The sequence below is a fragment of the Pyrgilauda ruficollis genome, unplaced genomic scaffold (assembly GCF_017590135.1).
Source record: "Pyrgilauda ruficollis isolate IOZ18807 unplaced genomic scaffold, ASM1759013v1 scaffold20, whole genome shotgun sequence".
Lineage (NCBI taxonomy): Eukaryota > Metazoa > Chordata > Aves > Passeriformes > Passeridae > Pyrgilauda > Pyrgilauda ruficollis.
The window spans coordinates 1,107,128-1,121,008 of record NW_024519207.1 but is presented as its reverse complement, the minus strand read 5'-3'; the positions used below and the strand labels follow the sequence as shown (position 1 = coordinate 1,121,008).

The following is a 13,881-nucleotide window of genomic DNA, read 5'->3' as shown; positions in this document are numbered from 1 at the left end:
ATACCAAAGAAGTTGAAAATTCACTGTTCAAATCTAAATGAAAAAGTTTTAGGAGGCTTTTACTTCCTTCCCTCCCCTTAAAACTCCCCCTGAAATGGTGGTCAGGCACCTGTGTAGAGCAGAAGCCTCCGCCGTAGTTCCTTCTTTCTGTCAGCCACGTGGCAATAGGCCTTGCATATTCCATGTCGTCCAGGAGCAAGGTTTGAAGCAGGGCATAGGCAGTGGTTTCCACTGAGACTGCGTTGTTGCCATTTCCCCAGTAACGCTGCTGCTTTGCTGCAAGAATAACTCAGTCCTGAATCACCTTGGCAGAGACTTTTGCCAAAAATCACTATTGGTCTACAGTGGATACTTCATGCCATGGCACTGTGGAACCACAAGACACAGAGGCTGTTGTGAGAGCAACAAATCAGCCAGGAAGAATAGGTAATGGAAAAGAAAACTCAGAATTTTCAATTTTAATATCTCCAACCAATGGGTCTAATGATCCCATTGTACAGTGATGTCCATGGATGGAGTGGTAGCATTGTGTCTGGTGGTCCCTCAGACATAATAGTATTAATTACAGACACAAATCCAGCCTTGATTAAGGAGAAGCCTATTCCTATTCCGTATGCTCAAACTGGGGCTGTTGAACTGTACTGTATTTACCAAATGCACTGGAAGGAATAACCAGGATGGTGGTGCAGCCACACAGCTGACTGACTCAGCAGCCACCACTGCCACACCCCGTGGGGGTCAGTGGGAACATCCACGGGGAGCTGGGACAAAGCACTCAGAACTGGTGGGGGACTTTGAAAGCAGGTGGGCTGGAAGAGACCCTTCCTTCTCGACCACAAATCCAGTCTGGACTATTCCTGTATGTTGCTATTTTTTCATATGAAGTTTCTTCTTTCTCATTTGGCTTGGACTTCTTTTTCTTCCCAAGGGAAGCAGAAAGTGTAAATGAATATTTACTGTAGTTTTGTTCCAGTTTCAAAATCAGAGAAGGTTATGATCCAGGCTTCACTAGCTGCCATTTTATAGTGATATTAATTATGAAAATTACATATTAAAATGTCAAATATTGAAATATTTAATTATGCAATATAAATAATTAAATATATTACATATATACATACAGAGTTGTATAAAATTAATTCTTCTTCATTTAATTCAATTTGGTTTGTTCATGTAAGTATGCTCAGAGTGTTTCCATTAGGAAAAGTACTTTCTAAAGGGATTTTTAAGAATGGTTAGCAGTACCTTTATCAAAAGAAGAACAGTCCCTTAATTTTCCTTTCACAAACTGATCTTCTTCACTATCAGACCGTACTAGTGTCAGAGCATAAGCAGTGATGACTATAGAGTAGCAGTCAGAATTTCTTGAAAGTTGGTTCTTCATGTAAGCCACTGCTCCTGTAATCACTCGTGCCTGTGGAAACAGAATAGATCCATTTGTAAAGATCTCTGAGACTTGCTAACTGCTACTTCTGGCACTAGAAAACTAGTACTTGGAAATTAGAATACTTTCTTGTAGTAATTTTTAAGACAATTATAATAATATTTGCTTAGCAATTAAAGCCATTGATGATGGCATGTGTAGCTCAAAACACCTGGTTTTATATTAGACCCCAACTTATTTTCCTATCCACCACAGATGTAAGCAGATTTAAAACTGCACTTGCAGTTCTCCAGGAGATGGTAAGGTGGATAAGCCATGGTGCAACAGACTGCAGACTTAAAGAGCCAGGCTTCCTACCACATCAGGTGACGGGAAGACACGTAGGGTCTGTTGCAGTGCTATGGTTACAAAGGCTGTCATAGCCAAATCATCTTCTGCTGTCTCAATGCCACCCTGAAAGAAGAAATATGAAAAGTTAAATGTGCATGCATACGTTTATGATTAAATCTAGAAAATTACTTTCCATAAGGTCAAGGATCTTCTCTGCAAACCCTCTGGCCATGTACCATGTAGTTGTTGCCTTAAATTTTTCTCAGTAATACGTGTCCATCTAAAGTATATCTTCTATGGTGGCAGCCAGGTTGCATTAAACAGTGTAAAAGATCAGGAGCCCACCACGTCCTTTAGCTGATAGTCAATTATTTAGTTATTTATCTTACAGCTAAAAATCTATAATTTCTACTGAAACATTCATAGTTTAAATTTTCTGTCACGAGGAGGGTGGGGTTGTTTTCATTTCTGTGCTACCTTACAGACATAACTCTCCTGTAAAGGTATTTATACACCAGCACTGGATCATTTCTTATCCCTCTCCTTGATAAAGTAAGCACTGTGGTCTCATTAGCATTTTTCCCCTGAAAGCTCTTGTAGTACATGTAAGACAGAAGATTATCTCAGCTTGAACACAGGTCAAAAAAACCCAAAACCCTTTGACCAGTCCTTGAGCTACTTGTTTCTTTTCCCCAATAGTGTTACATCAACTGTGAAACTAGCTTTGAGGGTGAAAGCCTCACTAGTTATTTGACAGAGATCATTAAAAATATTAATATATGTTTTTTCATATATACATGGTTGCTACATTGCATTTTCAATGAGTTTTGGAAGATGCACATTACTTTCCTAGACTAAATTCATGGACAGTATAACAATTTTGTGTTTCTGAACAGTTATAGAGGCTATGTAGACCAAGATATCCAATTGGAAATTCTGATTAAGTATTAATATTCTCTTTTTTCATCATGGGCATGGTCAAATACTGAAACAGGCTATCTAGATAGACTGGGATGTACTCGAGACACAGCTGGACATGGAGTCTGATCTAACTAGAACTGTTTTGAGCAGCATTTGGACTAGACGAGCTCTGGATGCCCCTTCAAAACAAAGTTACAATTCTACACTCTTGCCTTTAGCAATAAAAGGCTTACATTTTTACCAAACATTTTTTTTTAAGTGCCCTGTAGGTACAGTTGAAAAACATATCTAAGACTCTATAAAAAGATAAATGTGATGAAGTACTAGCTATGCATCTGACATAACAGACATCTTAATTTTACATTACAGATTTTGTACTTACACTACAGATTTATTCTCTTTAGATACATTTCTTGTTATTCAACAACTCACAGCATTCCTTTCAATCCCTAATAGCCTTCAATGCACAACAAATTATTCTAACTATGGATGACCTACCTGCATTTTCCTCTCCCATACAGGGTGGTGGTCATGGAATGAACCATCTGCCTGCTGTTGATTAACCAAGTAGGAAATTGAGTTGGTTATGTGGCTGTCTTGGATACTGAAGTATTCTCTGCTCCTGGTGAGCACTTTAACGATGAATGCAGTTAACCTGCACAAAAGAAAATTTTCCAAACTTGTGCTGACAGATATTTATAGAAGACTACATTGACAGGAAGAAAAGCATAATAATTTTATGCACAGACTCATATTCAATACAGTGCACTCACTGCAACTTAGCAAGTTATTGTTCAACATCAGATTGAATATTTTTACTTTGTGGCAAATACAAAATAATCAGTGGCTCAGTATAAATCTCTTTCACCAAGGACTGAATATGCTCAGAGAATTTGGTGGATGATTATTCATGACAAAAGTACATAGGCTACCTCCAGATTTTCAAAATCCATCACCAAAGAAAAACTTCTGATGCATCAAATGATAATAGAGGTAAATAGAAAAAAAAAAAATCCCAACCAAATAAACAAAAACAAAACCCTAAAAACTAAACCCCAGGAAAAGAAAACCACTTACCATATGCTACTGGGGGTTCTTTGAAATGCTCCATAGGAGCCATCCTCCTTCTGAAACTCAAGCAGCCTAATGTAACCTGCATGAACATGAGAGCACATAACTGTTCAGAGAACACGCATATTTCTTGGGCATTTTCCTACATGACTTGCATTATAATGGACATGTTTTGTTTGACTGGTGGAAGAGTTATGGAGGTGTTCAATGGGGCATTTAGGAGGAAATGACTGGGTCAACAGAATTTGACACAGAAAAATCACCAGGCTTAGAAGGTTCTCTGTCTTGTTTGACTTAATTGAGCCAAGAAAATAACCTGAAAACTGCAGATACCTATGGTTATAAAACATTGTATGTGTAGTGAATATTGGGAAATCATTTCCCATTATTGAAAACTTTTCAAGGTGTTGATTTTATGGTGCATTGAATCAAAAACATCATCTATTGAGTCAGACACAGTCTTAGAAAAATCGTGACTTGTGGCTTCTGATCTCAACTACTATTATTTTGACAAAGTTTGTATTGTAGCCACACAATTAATTTTTTACACTGATGAACTTCAATAAGAATAAATAAAAGCGTAATGTAGGCACTAAATGATGCTGATAATACTAAATACTTATTAGCAGGATCTCATGTCACTTTTGGCAGGCTTGATAAATAGGCAAAGATCTCCAAGCAGCAACAGCTAGCATGCTTTTAATCTGTATTTCTACATTTGTTTTTCATTGATGAAATGAGTTTATCATTTCTGAAGATCACAATGACAAGTGCATTGTACTGCTTTAAGCCATAAGCACACCAGTATATTGTTGTATCGTGCTTTTTGTTTTATCAGTAGGTCTATGGTTTGATTTGTGATTTAGGGGAAAGAGAAGCGGCAGTATATTTAGAAAGATGAGCTGTACCTGCTCCAAGACTGACAATTCCCTTTGTTGGTTCTGTGAGCTGGAACATTTCCACATACTGTGGTCCTGACTTTGCTGTACATTTAATACCAGCTTTGGATCACATCTTGGAGTGGAGTCTTCCAGAAAAAGACTAGCAGGTGTCCTCTCCCTAAGGAAACTCCCTCCCTGGCTTGGCCCAAGACTGCTGAAGTCCTAGCTTACATAATGATGTAAGCTATCATTCACAATGATGTGTTAGCATTCATAATGGTGAATACAGTATTGGGCAAGGGAAGGTGTCAATATCATGATTAGCACTGGGAATTTCCTTTGTCATACTCCTCTTGACAGCCACAGACAGAGATGTCTGCATCCCAGCTGGCTATCCTAAGCAGTGTCTATGAACCACTTTGAGAATAAACATTTTTAGGATGTGATTTACCTTGGTTGATTTTGAACATTTGGAGGCAATGAACAGCTGGCCTTTGCTATCCATTTAGTCTGAAAAGAATTTTTATTGATCAGCTCAGATTTTACTTTCTACTTCTAAATTGGGCAACAGAGAGAATGGACTGTCAGTGTCAATACCATCCAGTGCCAGATGGTAGAAATTAGTGTCCTAAGCCCTCCTCACATCTTTTGTCCCTCATGTCTCACGTCTGTACACTGCCAGGGGCCTTTCTGTGAGGCTGTGGTAAGACAGCGGGTACTCCTTCAGGAGGCAGCTGCAGCCAGTGTGCAGTGCAAATGGATAACGGGATCCCATCCTTTGGTCTCTGGTTGGTTTGCTTTGTTTTGTTCTTTCCTGCCTACCTTTTTCAATCATACTGATGGCTTCCTGCTTCCGTTCGGGGTTAAAGTTCACCCACTGCTCGCTGGCATCCAGGTACTCGATGGCGTAGACTGCAGGGGCCATTTTCACCATCGTTTGCTCTGCACAGCCTGTGGGCACCTGAATCAGCTTCTCAACTCCACTGAGACTCAGACAGTTTTCAACAGACTGATCCATAATGTTCCCTGTTGTAAAAAATACAAGTCATAGTATGTATCTTATTTAAAACGGATTGCTGTAAAATGAAGAAAGGTGATCTTAATTATAGGTTGACATTCCAGCCTGATACTCCTCACTACTCAGCACTGTTCTTAGCTACCTGAGACTTCATAAAGCTCTTTGAAGAAGGGAAAGGATGAGGTGCCAGGCCCTGGGAAAGCTGGAGAAAGGAGGCTGGCACAGTGAAGGAATATGAAGGAGAAAGAGTCCTCAGGCTACTGGAGTCAGGGAAGAAATGGAAGGGGGAAAGACTGGTCTATCAGGTTTGGGCTGGAAAAGTCTTGTCAAACCAGCCCTGATCCTCCCACAGAGGTATAAAAAGGTTGTGATTAATCATGACAAACATTTTATGTGTTTTTTTGTTTTTTCTCTCTGTAATTTTATAACTTTACAAATTCAATGATCCCTTTATTTTAGAACAGGGATTTGAAGTGGAAGCCAATATCCTTTGTGCCACAAATATATTATTTTACATTTTGGGAGGGTGGGGGGGGGAAGTATTTATCACTACTAAAAATACTTGCTTATAGATTTTTAAAATATATATGCATGAGTGTATATATATATATACACACACAACTATATTTGATTAAATGAATATATGAACATATCTCCTCTTCAAAAATACAGAACTCTCCAAAACTTATACATCAGAGTTTGGCATCCTTATTTGTGGAATTCAAAGCAGATTCCTTATAGCCCTGCATGAAGTTATTGGAGAAGAACTCTTGCCTTCATGTCTGGCTTTCCCATAATGTTAGTCCAAGCACAGTAAGGAAGGATGGATCTCATAAAGCTAATACACTCACTACAAGTAAGAAGGAGTAATTAGAAAGAAGAAGAGCTGCTGGTTCAGCCCTGGGGATGTTTTGTTTTATGACCTGTTCATGTAGCACAGAGCATTTGAGTCATAATAGAAAAACCAGGAGAATGGAGATTTGCCATGCAGGAATGAGCAGCACAGAGGGGTTTGTCCCTTGTCACTCATGGAGAAGTTGTTGGCAATAAAATTACATTTACCTTTCAGGCTAACAAACACGTGGCTATCAGAACCCGGTACCATATTAGATGGTCTGCTCAGGTCCACTGTATGGGACTTCACTGTAAATAAATAATAAATAGATATCAACATCCAGACTTTTAAAAAATAAATAACATACTGTAATTTTACAAAAAAAATATACTTGTCTTTCTTATAGTGAGTTAATTTTCAGTCTTTAGCAGTATTTTACACTTGAAAAAAAACCTTGTTTTTAATACTTTTTAAGACCCATTAGTGAATTAAATAGATGCCCAGTTAATATATAAAGAATGATACCTTGAAAAATAAAATTATATAAATAAATTCTAAAAATTCAGAATTCTTTTTTTTTTTCTTTCACCAGTCTTTTGCTATGTATTGGATAGAGAGATTTCTGACAAGTTCTGGTTAACCAAAGGAACATCTGTGCATTAAGGAGTATTTCACTGCACCCATAATTCACTGTTCATTCTTATTCCAAACCTCATCTGTATGTAATCCTTTTGGGTAACTTACAGTCACTGTTAATGCAAATGGTCTCTTCTTCTCTCTGTAAAACACCTTCAGCCTGCACAGTTAAAGAAAGAAAAGTCAAAAGGTTTGCAAGCACTCACACCTGAAATTAAGCTGCAAGAAACCTGTGAGCTCCACCCAAGCACTAGGCCAGCGGGTGGCACAAATACGTGATTTTGAAGGGAGATTTCTCTCTAGGTAAAACTCAGCTTTTAAATCAGAATTTCAGTTTCCCAACTCAAATACTAATAAACGTTGCTGATTTTTTTATGTTACTATTGAAACATTTTCCTGGATGAACTTCCTTTAACCAAAACCAAATCCCAAAAATTAACCTTCAAAGTTTATTCTCAGCTTTGTGACCCATCAAGTCCACAGAGGGACTCATTTTAGTAAACCTCTCATGCATGAAATCCATGAAATTCTGAGTACATCTTGGGTGTAAGACTTAAACATTCTTTCCTTCTGATTCCTCACATCCCTCTTCCTACAGTTTCAATTTTAATAAAAATGTTTTTATAGCTACTTCTAGTGTTTTGGTGTAACACTGAACTCCGAGACTGAGTCTATATTGACAACAGTTATAGCCTTTAACACCAGCAGGTTCCCAGCATCCTGTGCCTTATCCTTACCTACATGCTAATACCTGACACCAGGGGTGCAAGAATTCATATTCTCACTTTTTGTGTGGATGGGAAAAAGCCTTCCATGGATGACTTAGGTATTGTAATGAGTCTGTGTTGGCACTTGAAAAGTAATTTTTTCTAAAAGGCTCCTCCTTTTTATAATTTTGAAAGAGATAAGGTATTAAATATTCAATACAGCATCTCTGTTAGCATGTTTTGTATATGTTTTTACCTATGCAATTGTTAAGAGTGAAGGTTGATCCATTAACCAGAAGGAACAAAATAGGTTTAACTTTATTACTAGCAGAGAGCATTTCCTTCTTAAAAGTTTACTAGATGGAGACCTTCAGTCTTGGCCTCACAAGGAAAAAAGAATTTTCATACAGGTTCACGAAACATGGAGAAGTTAAAGATTCTAAGACAGGCCACAGTGGAAGAATTTGTTGCTGTGTCATGAGTAAAGGATGTTTTTGCCATAGAGAACAAACCTTTCCATATACAATAGACATAGAGGCTTAATTTTTTTCCCTCCTTTCAGTCCTTGCTGAAAAACAGATTTCCTGAATTGCTTCTAGCCTCGAGTTTGTGCCATTTCACTTCCTCCACGAGAGCTCCACACATAGTGAGTGTCATATTTGAGGACAGTTTGTGAAGTGCCTGCCCTCAATTAGTTATACATACCACAACTCTGAGATTCTTCCTAATGCTATCACTGTGCCCAGAATCGTGGTCGAAAGCAATAATGGTGATTGGGATTTCTCCCACAGTCAGAGGCACAACTGAGAAGAAGGCCGGTGTTGCTGAGTTCCCCTTAGCCAGCAGTGACAGCTGCACAGCCTTCGCCGTCGTCTCTGCGGTGCACAGCCCCTTCACTGCCTCCATCTTCACTGTCACCTGCGGGGACAAGGCAATGCCCAAGAGCAGTCCTGGTGCAGCACTGCACAGGAATATACCTCTGGATGCCCCTTCCAATATAAATTGTTCTGTGGCATCATGGTCTGTTAATATTCAGCGATATTGATTAGGGCTCTGAAGGTAAATCAGCTGACATTTCTTCATTACACTGAACTTGAAAGAGTTTTGGCTTATCCCTGAACAAAGTGATGTAAAAAGGATAGTTCATTATTATACATCCCAGCTCTACACAATTCAGTGCAGTTCAGAGGATGCTGGTTGAACAGCTGGCTGGGAGATGGGAAGTGAAAAAAAGAGTATCAGCCTTAGGATGATGGAGGCCCCTAGCCCAGTGACAACTGTGGCCATATGCAGAACCACACAGGAGTCACATAAAGAGAAAAAGTGGCTCTGTGTTGTATGTTCAATGAGTTTTGTGACCAACGTTGGATGGTGGGCTCACACTCATTTACCTCTCTATCTTGTGTACCTTGTGAAGTGTCAGTAAGTGTCAGTGTCAGCATCTGGGAGTTGTCCAGATCAGCAGGCAGCACAAAGGGAACAGATTACTTAAATCAAGGAGAAGCGCCCAAAGACAAAGGATATTGCTATGTAACATGGTGAAAAAAAATCTGCTTTATACAATAAGTTTGATAGGCAAGTAGAACTGGATCCTGTGCTTGGGAAAGAGGTCAAGATAAGAGCATTATGTCTGGGATGTAGGGGGACATTCCCATTAAATTATTACAAAACTATACATCTAGCTAGCTAGGTATGCAAGGTGCAGCAGTTGTTGATAACACTACCTGGAGATCGTTGGGCAGGTAGTTGTAAACCACTGCTTTTATTTCCAGTTGCTCATGTCGTCTGACTGAGTACGGTAATCTCAGGGACACAAAAAAGTCTTTGAAAACTGCAAAGCTGTGGGGGTCAGCCACACAGAACCCTGGGGTGAGAAAAAGAAAACCAGCTAGAATTGAGAATTACGCACTTAACATCAGCTGATAGGAAGTTAAATGTCTAATCAAAATTCAGTGCCTGGGCTCCCCTGAGGTCACGAGCAGGAGAGGAAAACAAACATACTCAGAACTCATTTAAAATTATCTGCACTATGGACCTATCTCTTGTTTGGCCCCTGGAACCATTGCAATGGTTTTTGATAGCTAAAATTCTGCAGAGGTGTTTGTATGTTTTGTGACTGAAATGTGGCCCAGTTTTCCTCCCCTTTCACAGCAGAGCAGGTGGTACAATATAGACCCTTTGTCCATGCTGCATGGTCCTCATCAACTCCTAGGAGCTCCCAGGGGGCAGCACCCGGGAACCTGGGCTCTCTGGTGTCTAGCCCTTGGCTGATCCTTTGATGGCTTCCTGGTGTTCTTTTCTGCCTTAGAGGCCACAGATGTTCATGCTTTGAGACGGCCAGAACCTGGTCCCAGAATTATTCAAAGAAAAGTGGTGTTACTACTGCTACCTTTCTTGTGGCTTCCTGGTCATGTGGAAGCTAAACTGAGGAGGTGAGAAAGAATAAAAGACAGCTTTGATTGTATGATCCATCATCTTTGAGCCCCTACTTCATGTTGTTTTTATAAATATAAATCTATACCTTAACTTCTAGCTGGGCTTTAACATGGCATAAAAGAGATAGGTAAATATTGTGATCAAAACACTTTGTGTTTTTTCAGTATGTACTGTTTTATTCTGTCAAATTAAACTCTCTTTTAAGAAATATACATTCTCTATTCATCCATACAAAGAAACAAAAAAAAAATACCCAGTACTTATACCTTTTTCAGGAGATATACTTATTGCCTGAACTTCCCAGGTAGTTATAGAGTCAGGAGCAAAGTTTTTTACACTAAAAACAGACAAAAAATGTATTAGAAGGTGTGTACAAAATGCAATCATTGTCATGTGATGAAGTTTGAGCATTTTAAGAGAAAAACATATTCCCTCAGTTGTGGAGACAAAGTACTTGCAGACATTCTGAAGTCCTCTGCATCAGATACTACATAAAGCTGATATTTATATACATTTGAGAGTATAAATTTAAACATATTCAGCTAGTCAGGCAACACAGTACCTGTGCTTTCCAGGGCTTTCCACTTCTTCAAAACTCCACCACCAGCTCTCAGGAAAATAACTGCGCAGGCTGACAGAGGTTTCATCAAACAATTCTTCATGTTCACTGTATTCTGCAAAATAGGAGCAAGGTTTCTTTTTGGAAGACTTCAGCTGCTGACCTTACACTGTCTTGCGGAGAGTTTGTAAGAGCACAAAAAATGCTCTGAACGAAAAGATTTCATCTGTGTTTCATCTTGTACATTAAAGAAAAATGTTGAAAAAAGAGAAGCAACCATAGGTTGTCACTGAACAAATAGAGAGTTCCTCTTCCCAAAGTTCAATAACTATATGCTACCAAATGAGAAATCAGACCCCTGCGGCAAGGCTAGTAAAGATGTTCCCAGTGTCCCATACTTGTGACAGACAGGGGAAATCTGTGAGAAATGTAGCAGAAATTACACTCAGAATGAGATCATTTTAGATGCAAAGTAATTTTCTTTTTGGTAATATAATAGCAGCACCAGTAATTAAAGAGTCATAAATCTGAGACCACTTAGAGCCCTAAATGCAGACAACGACCGCCTTCCCTGCTCTGCTGTCTGTGGCCTCTGGAGTGTGGGCAAGGGCCATCAGTTCCTCTGCAAGACTGGAGGGGACAGAAGTGGCTGAAGTGATTCCTGCCTTTTCTCTCCCCAAAAAGTTATCCCGTCCCATTCCCACCTCCCCAGTGCACAGGTGGAAAGACTCAATGCTGTGTGGCTGCTGCACTGTACCGGGGCTCTCTGAAATGATGAAGTGAAAATTTCCCCCCCAGCCCCAGCACTAAAATGCCTCTTGACTCTCCCCAGCCACCACCAGAAGGGTGAAAGTGGCAGAGCTGTGTGCCACTGCCCCTTACGTCGTGCCAAGCCCACTCTGTTCCTCTGCTTCGCCTGCTTCCTGAGGGCTGTGGCTTTCTCACAGCAGTCCTGGAATGCGTCCCTGCACTCCCGGGAACCAGACACCTTTTTCACCCTTTTTGCACAAGGAAACCTCATGGGATTTAATCTCATTCCATCTTGGCAGCATTTTAGTAGAGCAGTGTTTTGGTATTTGCTGGCTGCAATAGAATTAAAGCCCAGAATTAGTGCTGTGTAAGAAGAAATCAGTGTAAAGGTGTTCATTGTGCTCAATCCTGTCATTCTTTGCCATTAGCATCAGTTTCTATTGCAACAGCCAAGCTTCAGCCTGGGACCCTGAAAACAGTCCACAAACACAGGAGGAAAGCATAGGCTCTATGGCACCCTAGACATTCTGTTCTAAGCCCTCTCTTCCCAGTCAGACTGAATTAAAAGTTGAATTCTCTTTGCAGGTTGGAATTCTTAATAGAAATAGCAATTTCGGTGTTCTCTTTCTTGAATAGAGTCTCACTTCAAAAGAAAGGAAGAAACGAACTTAAACCCTTCATATCTTCTGGCAAGAAAATTAGAAAAAAAATTTGCACAAAGTGACATTTTATACCAAATGTTATACTGACTCTTCTCTTAATTGAAGCACAAAGCACCAAAGTTGGTACAGCTTCAAAGCAGAATGTCAAGGAAAAAAAGGATTTATGAAACATCTTCTGACCATACAAATGATTTTGAAAACCTCAAAGTGGTGACTGATGACATGACATGTAATCTACTAGAAGTGCTTTGCATTTGGGATTATAAAGCAGTGAACTAGTTTCCATTTATAGGCGTTATTTGGTTTTATATTTTGAGCTGTGCTGATGAATGATGCATCACGCAGCATAGTACACACATTTGTGCTAGGTTATGCCACGTAATGCAAGAACTGGAAGTAAGAATGGCATCCTTCACTATGCCATCACTTCTTGCCCCCTAGATCCCAGACACATCCCTTTGCCTCCCCCTGCTAAGATTTTCAGACCATCCAGAGGAACAGACATACCAATTCCTGACATTTTTTTCTGAAAGTCCAAAGATCTCTTCTGCCTTCTGTTGCCCTGGTGGCATTTGTATCCTGGGAAGGCAGAACAGAATGCTTGGTCACGATGATATGACAGGAACAGCCTGATCATTCACATAATTCCTGAAGACCTGTCTTAGGACCCATTTCATTGACAGAACACCCACAATTTGAGGGAGAGTCCCACAGATCTTCCAGCCTAGCCAACTTCTGCCTGCCCCAACTGAGGTGGTCACCAAAGGACCAGCACCCACCATCTGGGATATCTGAGCTGCCAGCATCTGGTGGAAGAGCAGAAAAAAAAAAATCCAAAGGCAAAGGAGATTTTACAGCATAAGAGTAAAAATGTTCCTGATTTTTTAAGCAGTCAGTTTCCCCAGATCTATAGTGGTCTCACACAGATTTCTGAAGGGCAAATTGCACTTACCTTCCCGAATGCTGGATTGAATCGTGTCTGATATAAAAGCCAAACCAACATCAGTAAAAACTTGAATGCTATTTGCGCCACCACCCACAGAACAGCCAAGATCATATGAATTCATAGCATTAAATACCTGCCAAATAAAATGGCACAGATGGACTGTACATGCTTGTAAAGGGTTTATACATATATCAGAACAATTCCTGTAGCCTTTGATTCACAGAAACAAGAGAAATTGGTGGTGCAAGCTGCATGGGGAAGCAGATTAAAGCTGAGGGATGTTTTAGTTAGGGAGTGCTTTCAAGCCATGCTTTTTTAAATGTACAAGTTTGCATGACATAGGATGGAAATCCCCATCTTAAATATACCACTCATCTTAAACATGCAATTCATCTTAAATAGATCTCAATTTGCAAAAGAAAAGACATTTTCAAATTTAGCAAAGTGTTGTCTAGGCAATTAATAGTCATTAATTATATTTTGATCCTCTCATTAGTAACAGAAAAATTTGCTTGACTTTGCTTGCTGTGGTATTTTCTTACAAATATCTTACCTTTTTGGCTGTAAGCTTATTTTTCTTATTCAGAATAAAAACTGCCTTATCAACCACAGCTAAGGCAACTTTTCCAGCATGGTCCATTTCAATCTGTAAATTGACCTGGTCTGTTGGTTCATATGTGTCTTGTTCTGTTCTCACTTTAATCTAAATAGAAAAGATTGAAACAAAAATATAATATTTTTTAAT

At 39.5% G+C, this 13,881-nt stretch overlaps 1 protein-coding gene across 1 annotated transcript in view; it reads right to left on the bottom strand.

Annotated features, from left to right (window-relative positions):
* LOC121353296 (complement C4-like) overlaps positions 1 to 13,881 on the bottom strand; it is a 41,422-nt gene that overhangs the window by 12,851 nt on the left and 14,690 nt on the right. The window contains exons 14-29 of the mRNA XM_041467035.1: positions 13,690 to 13,839; positions 13,143 to 13,269; positions 12,698 to 12,769; positions 11,661 to 11,861; positions 10,782 to 10,893; positions 10,486 to 10,556; positions 9,508 to 9,647; positions 8,489 to 8,701; positions 7,185 to 7,236; positions 6,668 to 6,748; positions 5,410 to 5,613; positions 3,713 to 3,788; positions 3,134 to 3,290; positions 1,742 to 1,837; positions 1,246 to 1,414; positions 110 to 276 (exon numbers count right to left, since the gene is read on the bottom strand). Of these exons, the coding sequence (XP_041322969.1) occupies positions 110 to 276; positions 1,246 to 1,414; positions 1,742 to 1,837; positions 3,134 to 3,290; positions 3,713 to 3,788; positions 5,410 to 5,613; positions 6,668 to 6,748; positions 7,185 to 7,236; positions 8,489 to 8,701; positions 9,508 to 9,647; positions 10,486 to 10,556; positions 10,782 to 10,893; positions 11,661 to 11,861; positions 12,698 to 12,769; positions 13,143 to 13,269; positions 13,690 to 13,839 (2,088 nt within the window). The remainder of the gene's footprint in view (positions 1 to 109; positions 277 to 1,245; positions 1,415 to 1,741; positions 1,838 to 3,133; positions 3,291 to 3,712; positions 3,789 to 5,409; positions 5,614 to 6,667; positions 6,749 to 7,184; positions 7,237 to 8,488; positions 8,702 to 9,507; positions 9,648 to 10,485; positions 10,557 to 10,781; positions 10,894 to 11,660; positions 11,862 to 12,697; positions 12,770 to 13,142; positions 13,270 to 13,689; positions 13,840 to 13,881) is intronic.